The following is a 10,000-nucleotide window of genomic DNA, read 5'->3' as shown; positions in this document are numbered from 1 at the left end:
CAGTAAGGGAATGTGTGTGTGTGTGTGTGTGTGTGTGTGTGTGTGTGTGTGTGTGTGTGCGCCACTCTCTGTAAGTGGAAGTGAAAGAACAAAAACTGATCCTAGAACAGGCCTCTCCCTCCAATCAGACTTACACATCAGCATATCAAGAGTGGATGAGCTTATTAATGACCACAAAGTATTTCTCAATCTATTAATAATTTAGCTGTGCATAAAGAAAGCCATGATTGTGGCCCTGCAATAACCTTGTATACAGAAAGGAAAATATGGCAAAAAAAAAAAAATCATATGTAAATAAATCTGGTTTGTTTGCTTTTGATACTGGGGTTGAGATGACTAAAGTGTTTTGCTGAAAGCACTTCAGTTCTTTAAGATGTTTAACAGAGGCTTCAGTAACATAGCTGACTTTCTTATGTAATAGCATGTGTTTAAACAGTTTCAACATTGACCAGTCCTTCCCCATTTCAGACAGACTGGTTCGCTGTTTAAAACAGAACTGCCTGCTTTAACACACAAAGATGTTTTTGTGTCATTGCCTTTTAGAGCTCTAATGTTGGCCCACCTAGTTCATATACACTTAACTGACATCAACATTGGCATGTGAATTTCATCAGAAAATACAACAAACGGACAGAAAGGTTGGTAACCATCAAGTCTGAGACTTTAAAACAACTCCTGATGTACCATGAGACTCTGATATGAGGCTGACCTGTGACACCGCTGTTCATTTTAAATGTTGGTTTATGTAGAGAACTCTAAACATCTGCTATCTGTCTTTGCTGCCTCTGGAGCCACACTGTGGAGTTTCCTTTATTAGACGCTACAGTCCCACCCTGTTTGTTTAAACGCTGCCATAACGGCACAAACAAAGAGACTTTAAGAGGGTGAAAGCTTGCAAACCCGTTGGGGATCAAACAAACACAAGAAACACACAACGCAGTTTTTTACTTCTCTACATGACTGACTGATGTTAAGCTTATCTACATTAAAACACCTCATGTGAAATACCACGAAAACCTTTCTAACAAGGCGCTTTTGAAACAGTGGGACACGCCTGCTGCGTTATTTAGACTTGCAGTATGTTTCTGGTTTTGTGTTGTGGTAGGACTGTGATTATAAACTGTGACTGGGGTTGGTGGTGTAGTTGTCATTTGTGGCGTGTCGTTGTAGTTTGTGGTGTAGCCCGTAGCCTGATCGTGACTGGCTCCCTCGTGGGAGGCATGGTCAGACAGGCAGACAAGGATCCAGTGCAGGGTGGAGTTCACACGCACGCACACACACACACACACACTACATACCTCCAGTGTATGAAGATACTTTTATCTTGCGTCACATCCGTGTTATGTATTCAGTAATCATCTTCTAGGTTAGTACACTGGTATTAAAAGGAGCTCATGAGCCCATGAATGTGAACACAAACATCTGTTAAAGGGAGGGAATGGTGCTATTACTGATGCAGCAAAACAGTCTGAGTTGTACTGAACAGTCTCGGTTCTACAGGACAGTCTCAGTTGTACTGAACAGTCTCAGTTGTACTGAACAGTCTCGGTTCTACTGAAAAGTGTCAGTTGTACTGGACAGTCTCAGTTGTACTGAACAGTCTCGGTTCTACTGAACAGTCTCGGTTCTACTGAACAGTGTCAGTTGTACTGGACAGTCTCAGTTGTACTGAACAGTCTCGGTTCTACTGAAAAGTGTCAGTTGTACTGGACAGTCTCGGTTCTTCTGAACAGTGTCAGTTGTACTGGACAGACTCGGTTTTACTGGACAGTCTCGGTTCTACTGAACAGTGTCAGTTGTACTGGACAGTCTCGGTTCTACTGAACAGTGTCAGTTGTACTGGACAGTCTCGGTTCTACTGAAAAGTGTCAGTTGTACTGGACAGTCTCGGTTTTACTGGACAGTCTCGGTTCTACTGAACAGTGTCAGTTGTACTGGACAGTCTCAGTTGTACTGAACAGTCTCGGTTCTACTGAAAAGTGTCAGTTGTACTGGACAGTCTCGGTTCTTCTGAACAGTGTCAGTTGTACTGGACAGTCTCGGTTTTACTGGACAGTCTCGGTTCTACTGAACAGTGTCAGTTGTACTGGACAGTCTCTGTTCTACTGTGCTCTCTGTACTCATCACAGTCTGATGGGCATAAGAACAATATAAAGGGAGAACTAAACTTCTAATGTACTCCACCCAAAAAGTGGCAGGAAAGTGGTCAAGCAGGCAGATGGCAGTCAAGTGCAGGGTGGAGGGTCCACGCACACACACACGCACACACGCATGCAAACGCGCACACACACGCACACGCACACACACGCACACGCACACACACAAACTTATTTAAATTTACAGCATTTAGCAGATGCTCTTATTCAGAGCGATTTATAAAAGTGCTTTGTCATTTACTCATAGAGTACATCCCAGTACAGTACAGTAGGTTAGAGTCCAAAATATCAATGAACTAGATTACTGTAGAATACAGGAATCACTGCTGATGACTAGAAGTATGAACACATAAAGGTCTATCTTAGACATTAATAAGTGCAATAAACAATAAGTGTTAGAGTTTGTTAAACAACATAAACAACATAAAAATACCCTACAATAAGTCTAATTTAGTCAGTCAATATGAGAGCAGTGTCAGTTGTGCTTTAAATATTCTGCAAATAGATGGGTCTTGAGTCAGTGTTTGAAGACTGCAAGGGACTCTGCTGTCCAGACAGTAAGTGGGACTTCATTCTACCATCTTGGAGCCAGGACAGAAAATAGTCTCGATGCTTGTCGTCCATGAGACCTGAAACATGGTATTTCAAGCCGAGCCATACTTGAGGTTCGAAGTACTCCAGGTTCAGATCAGGCTTTGACCATTGACCTCATGTATGAAGGGGCTGGTCCATTTTTGGCTTTGTAGGCAAGCATCAAGGTTTTAAATCTGTTGCATGCAGCTACTGGTAGCCAATGAAGGGAGCGCAGCAGTGGAGTAACGTGTGAACTTCGGATGATTGAAGACCAGTCGTGCTGCTGCATCCTGGACAAGCTGTAGAGGTTTGATGGCTCTTAGAGGAAGACCAGCAAGTAGCCAGTTTCAGTAGTCTAGCTTTCAGATCACAAGAGACTGCACAAGCACCTGGGCAGCTTCCTGTGAGAGAAAGGGTTGAATCCTTCGTATGTTACAAAGGAGGAATCTGCAAGACCGGGTTAGATTAAAAACATGCAGCTTCAGATGGTGATACCAGGGAGTTCTCAAAGGAAACTGTGAGGTCATGTTAAGGGTTGGGAGTACCTGAGATGAACAGAAGCTCAGTTATATTGGGGTTGAGCTTCAAGTGGTGGGCTGTGATCAAAGATGCAATGTCAGTCAAGCATGCTGAGAAATGTCTGGAGACCTGCGTGTCAGAGGGTGCAAAAGAAACAAATAATTAAGTGTCATCAGCATAGCAGTGGTAGGAGAAACCATGAGAAGATATTACATCACAAAGAGAACAAGTATACAAAGAGAAGAGAAGGGGGCCAATACTGAGCCCTGTGGAACACCAGTGGAGAGTCACACGGTTTGGATGTGGATCCTCTCCATGTCACCTGATAGGACCGTCCCTCCAGATAGGACTGATACCATCTCCAAGCAGAGCCAGTCACACCAAGCCTGGAGAGAACAGAGAGAAGAGTGTTGTGGTTCACTGTGTCAAAGGCTGCTGAAAGGTCTAGAAGAATCAAAACAGATGACTGTTTGGCAGCTTTAGCGGCATGACGTTTCTCAGTCACCACTATGAGGGCCGTTTCTAAAGAATGTGCTGGTTTGTAGCCAGACTGATTGGGATCATGCAGCTTGTTCTGGGTGAGAAAAAGAGACAGTTGATTATAAACTGCTCATTCAAGGGCTTTTGAGAGGAAATAGAGAAGTGATACCGGTCTGTAGTTGGTAACACTGGAGCTGTCAAGTGTGGTCTTCTTGAGGATTGGTACCATCCTGGAGGTTTTGAATGCAGTTCGCATGTATCCAGAAGATAAGGAGTTGTTGATGATGACAGAGATGAAAGGAAGCAGATCTCTTGCGATTGTCTGGAACAGAGCAGAAGAAATCGGATCCAGTGGGCATGTAGTCGGTTTGCTGGAAGTCAGGAGTTGAATAATTTCATCTGTGAAGAGAGGAGAAAAAGAAGTCAAGAGTTGGATGTTGGGGAATGCACGTTGGTTGGAGGAGTGGGAACAGAGGAAAAGGACTGGTGGATTGCTGCAACCTTCTCCTCAAAGAAGGTGATAAAATCTTCCAGAGTAAGAGGGGAGGAAGGAGCAGGAGGGGGAGGATTAAGGAGAGAAGAAAAAATAGTGAAGAGCTTGTGTGGATCAGATGATGATGATTCGAATTTCTCTCTGTAGTAGGATGACTTTGCAGATGTTACTTACAGTGAGAACTTGGAAAGTTCTTGCATGAGCTAAGGTCTGAATCTATGCGAGATTTCCTCCACCGCCTCTCTGCAGTCCTTAGTTCTCTCCTGTGGCAGTGAAATGTTTCTGTTAGCCAGGGGGCAGGTGGGGAGGACTTAGCAGGTCTAGAGGAGAGAGGGCACAGAAGATTCATTGATGAGGAGAGTGTAGAAATGAAAGAATTTGTAACTGTATCCAAAGAGAGAGAAGACAGAGAGTCAGGGTGAGGAAGAGTGGACACAACAGTAGAAGTAAGGGAAGAGGGAGTTATGGAGTGCAGATTGCGACGGAGGAAGGAGGAACATGTTGGAGAGGACTGGATGGAAAGAGAAGGAAGGAAGAGAGAGAAGGATAGACAGTGATGGTCCGAGAGGTGGAGGGGGGTGACTGTGATGTCCGATGTTGTGGTGGTCCGGGTGAAGATCAGGTCCAGAACATTGCCCGCTTTGTGAGTTGGAGGAGAGTGGTTGAGGGTGAGGTCAAATGCTGTCAACAGCGGAGGGATGCAGGAGGAATGCAGCTTGTCTGATTGAAGGTTGAAGTCTCCAAGGAGAATGAGTGGATGTCCTTCAATGGGGAAATGACTCAGAAGGATGTGGAGCTCATCAATGAAGTGATCCAGGGAACCTGGAGGGCGCTAGATGGCAATGATAAGAAGTTTGGTGGGGAAAGACACTGTAATGGCATGAAATTCAAAAGAGGAGATGGAAAGTGTAGAGAAGGAAAGTGGAGTGAAACGCCACTCTGGAGACATTAGTAAACCTGTGCCCCCACCGCTGCCGAGACACCTCGGAGAATGAGTGGATGAAAAGGCAGAGGAGTCAGGGGTGATCCATGTTTCTGTTAGAGCCAGGAAGTGTAGGAAGTGTAGGGATGCTAATGCTGAGATGAAGTCAGACTTCTGGACAGCAGAATGGCAGTTCCAGAGCCCTCCTGCCACCACGATATGTGATGGTGTGGAGCGTTGTGAGTAGGTGAGGTTGCTGAGATTGAGACATCTATGATTGTGTCGAGGAGATCTGTGGGATATGTGGACAGGAAATGTGAAACACATTTCAGATGCTTAATTTGTGGATGTATGAGATAAAAGATTGAGATAATATAAGATACTTAGCTGAGTTTGTGAAGTCCTGTAGGTGAGATGTAGATGAACTGATCGAGAGCACCACCAAACCTTCTCCAGATGTTGATTACCGCTGAGTCATCCTAATTTAATAAGTGCTGAGCCCACCCCTCAATTCACACCTAAGGCCAGGATGAAACTATGGTAGTGAGTAATTACAGCTAACAAGCAACTAACAATAAGCCTTGAATTTCACAGAATCTAAGGCAAAGGTAAATGAACTCAGAGCCTACCAACCAGATGATAATCCAACAAGACAAACCAAACACACACACACACACACACACACACACACTCACACGCACACACCCGCACACACACTCACACACACACCCGCACACACACACACATCCGCACACACACACTCACACACACAGACACACCACACACACCATACCACACACACACACACACACACTCACACACTCAGATACACACACACTCACACACACACACCCGCGCACACACACACACACACGCACACACACACACACACACACTCACACACACACACACACACACACCCGCGCACACACACACACACACTCACACACACACACTCACACACACACACACACTCACACACACCCGCGCACACACACACACTCACACACACCCGCGCACACACACACACACACACACACACACACACACACACACTCACACACACTCACACACACACACACACACACACACACACTCACACACACACACACTCACACACACTCACACACACACACTCACACACACTCACACTCACACACACACACCCGCGCACACACACACACACACACACACACACACTCACACACACCCGCGCACACACACACACACACACACACACACACACACACTCACACACACACACACACACACACACACCAAGTGCACCATCATTTCCACCGTCACACCTTGCTGGAGATCATGTCAATGACAAAGAACATTGGCACTCTTTAATCTACTAGGACTCTATAATCTATAGTTAATCTTTAATATATTGATTTTTTTGGTTGTTTCTTGAGCCCGGTTTTACAAATTAGAGACTCTAGACACAGAATCTAGTGAAGATCTATGATTTGTGTGTAGCTGCCCTCTGTTAGAGGAGACTGAGGGCTACAGTAATACTGTGTCCTCTTGAGGTCTGGTGTGTGTGTTGTGTACACAGATGGAAGTCCCATTGCATATCGACGTGCATCTCAGCAAGTATATGTGCGCATATTTGCGTGAGGAAATCTCCAGAGCATCTCCAAGGCGCGTTCTCACAGCACGGATGGATGTGGGGTTTAATGAACTCCAGCTGGAGTGGTGCCCTGGGTCTTTCAGGGTGGGAACCAATATTCTCCAGTACCTCGCTTGTTCAGGACAAGAAAGCGGGGACACCCAGTGGCCAGAGGTTAACACCCTTGCACTTAGAATGGAGAGAAGTTACAACAAGCAACTGTTAGCAGAAAGTCCTAGAAACCAAGCCAAGAAAAGGTCAGGAAATTGTTGTAGGACTAGGTGTAAAAACTGTCATTCCTGATAGTGTGTTAGAGATCAGGGACAGAGTCAGAGAGACGGTTATTAGTAATGACCTGTGGGACACCCAAACCCTTAGCGTCTGACTTCTGTACAAAGTACCTCAAAATGTTCAGCAGGAACAGTAACTTACTGTAAAAACATTTAAAAAACAATTTAATTAAATATTCATAGAACAAGTGTACGTTGGGAATATTATGTAACATACATAGAAAACATCCTCAGAATAACAGTCATCATTCTGGCAAATCATCACACTGCAAACCGTAGGCAACGTGTCACTGATGGCTTTTCTGCGCTGTCTCCGTATTCCAGCACCTTGGATTTAACAAGAAACACCGAAGCTTTGGGACTGCCTTCGCTCCGGAGGAATAGTGCATTTCTGAATGGGCGTTTATGCAAGAAAAGCCGAGCACCACAGAAGACTAGCAGCAAGCAGAAAGGGAGCCAGGTGTACAAACCCACAGTCACGGATTTGCACCTGACTGCCAAACATGATGATTTTATTTAAGGTTATTACCTGCAGAGTCATCTGCAGTCCCCTGAAAGACAGACTGTGTGCTGTGTCAGGTGAACCTCAGAGGCCGCGGTCGCAAATAAAGAGCCTCAGATTAAAACTACCTTTGTGCAGTCTGAACTCACAGTTACCGCATCATGTCAAACCAACCGAGCTGGAGTGCAGAGCAAAAAACAAACAAAACAAACATCCCTGCTGAGTTATTTATGAACTAAGACTGAAATATACAGAATTACATTGTTACTGTACAGTTACTAAGCCATTAATGTTCTACATGGTTTAAATGTTTTTATACACTTACATTTGATATGTAAACTGCATTAGTAACATATTATCATGTATAAATCTCATGATCATAAAACATTCACATGGTCCTGTAAGGTAGCTTATGTAAGGAAAAAGTCCCGTGACACGTGACAATTTTTGTATATTATATTGCTTTTACATTAGAACGTATATACATTATACAGACCAACAGAGCATTTAGACAATACAATCATTTATAAAACATTTAAATACTCTATAAAAATAAAATTACAATTTTTTTTGTAATTTTCATTTGAAAATCTTCATCCTTTGATTAAATCCAGACAGTCAACAGCGTCGCGTGTACAAGGCATCTGTGCAGTGAAAAAACACATTATACACAGACACACGCACACATATGAACACATTATACACAGACACACACACACATATGAACACATTATACACAGACACACGCACACATATGAACACATTATACACAGACACACGCACACATATGAACACACACAAACATTTTATTCTGCTACATTTAGTAATAAAAATTAACTAAACTGGGTTGTTTGCTATTTGACTGAAACAATTTAAATGTGCAAAATAATGTTTTTGTACCTCAAAAGTTAATTAAACAGAAATCAGACATTTTTTCATTGCTTATGTTTTCATAATAAAACTGGTTTGCACTATACATAGTGCTTTACATCAAGGTCACAAAGGTCAATTCCCTGATCGACTGATCGACGGATCGATCGATAAACTGATAGATAAATAGATCAACAGATTGATAGATAGATGTATTCTAGGAGGGTAACTATTTGCGTATGTCAAAGCAATTCACCTGTACTGATTTTTCCAAACCTCAGCAGAAGTGCTCTCCTTGATCACCTCATACCAGCCCAGTGTCAGCCCCGCCCACGGCCCCGCCCACCAGAGACAGAGGGTAGCAGATACAGGCCTCACCACATATGCACTACAGGTAGGTGTGCCTAAAACAGTGGCCAAGGAGTGTATGACCATTTTGGGTCACCTCCATGCCCAGTGTACATGCCATGCGAGTGACTGCATGGGCACTCGCTAGTTACGTGCCAATGTAGATGCCAGCTGAATTAACGCGCCTGCCCGTGAAGGAGAGAAAGAGGCGCCCGTGCTATTGATCGTCCGCCAGGGGGTCTCGTGTGGTTGGAGTGTGTGGTATTTGGTGTTTTTACGGGTCGGGGGGGCCTTGCTGTGCCTCGCTGGAATGCTGACCTCTGTGGTAGTCCGGAGCCACGTTCTCGTATACGGGATACAAGCGGTTCTCTTGTCTCTGCAGCTCTCGCGCACGGAGAACATCTCGCACACACTGGTGAAGGTAGGTGTACTGACTCTGGGAATCACACACACCAGCAGGTAAATAACCTACACTCCCTAACAGCTCAGAATATGCAATACATTTCTGTACATTGTGTGAGAGGCAGGGTTGGGGTCAGGGGTCAGGGGTCACCTCTGTCTGGACCATGTGGGAGCGGTGGAGCCGCAGGTCGAACACGGCTCCGTAGATGTCCACTATGTCCTTCGTGTCCAATTGCTGAAGGACTCGGTCCAGACAGATGAAGGTGCCAGTGCGGCCAACTCCAGCACTGCAGACGAGCATACACACACACACACACACACACACACACACACACACACAGACACACGCACACACACACACACACACACACACACACACACACACACACACACAGACAGACACAGACACACACACACACGCACAGAGCACAAACATATAAGAGCCAGCAATTAAATGTTCTGTTTTAAAAAGTTGGCAGTTTGTACCATAATTTCAGAAATTGTTTTCAGCGTCAACAATTATGATGTGAAATACATGATGAGTATCATACCGTACACCATACACAGAGGACCCACACACCACACATACAGCAAACCACACACAGTGTACAACCGACATCGTGGTCACCTGCAGTGCACAACAGTGGGTCCGGAGCTGGGCGTCCTGTTGATGTAATCCCGTACGGTTCTCACAAACTGCACCAGGGACCGTGTGGTCTCGGGCACACCGTGGTCGGGCCACACCGTGTAGTGAAACTGCCGCACTATTCTGGAGTAGTTCAGCTGGTCCTCCTGTAGACACACGCAGGCTGACATGAGCACACAGTGTC

At 44.9% G+C, this 10,000-nt stretch overlaps 1 protein-coding gene and 1 long non-coding RNA gene across 5 annotated transcripts in view; both read right to left on the bottom strand.

The window, feature by feature from the left end:
- Positions 1-2,380: 2,380 nt before the first annotated feature.
- Positions 2,381-5,868, bottom strand: LOC145651711 (uncharacterized). Of its 2 annotated transcripts, XR_014117629.1 has the most exons (4): positions 5,191-5,868; positions 4,396-4,541; positions 3,275-4,127; positions 2,381-3,130 (listed from the first exon to the last, which is right to left on the bottom strand). It is a non-coding gene; the product is annotated as an uncharacterized LOC145651711 (long non-coding RNA). The 2 variants fall into 2 exon arrangements; XR_014117628.1 differs by lacking the exon at positions 5,191-5,868 and having other exon boundaries at positions 4,396-5,006.
- Positions 5,869-7,196: 1,328 nt separating this feature from the next.
- ptprbl (protein tyrosine phosphatase receptor type B, like) overlaps positions 7,197-10,000 on the bottom strand; it is a 29,871-nt gene continuing 27,067 nt past the window's right edge. For all 3 annotated transcript variants that reach the window (XM_081698978.1, XM_081698979.1, XM_081698980.1), the window contains exons 31-34: positions 9,799-9,962; positions 9,322-9,457; positions 9,087-9,204; positions 7,197-8,194 (exon numbers count right to left, since the gene is read on the bottom strand). In XM_081698978.1, coding sequence (XP_081555104.1) covers positions 8,169-8,194; positions 9,087-9,204; positions 9,322-9,457; positions 9,799-9,962 — 444 coding nt within the window. In that variant the 3' untranslated portion in view covers positions 7,197-8,168. The remainder of the gene's footprint in view (positions 8,195-9,086; positions 9,205-9,321; positions 9,458-9,798; positions 9,963-10,000) is intronic.

This window comes from Electrophorus electricus, chromosome 16, assembly GCF_041902795.1.
Source record: "Electrophorus electricus isolate QZ-2024a chromosome 16, ASM4190279v1, whole genome shotgun sequence".
Lineage (NCBI taxonomy): Eukaryota > Metazoa > Chordata > Actinopteri > Gymnotiformes > Gymnotidae > Electrophorus > Electrophorus electricus.
Note: the sequence above shows the minus strand (reverse complement) of the source record. Positions and strands in the feature narration are given on the sequence as shown.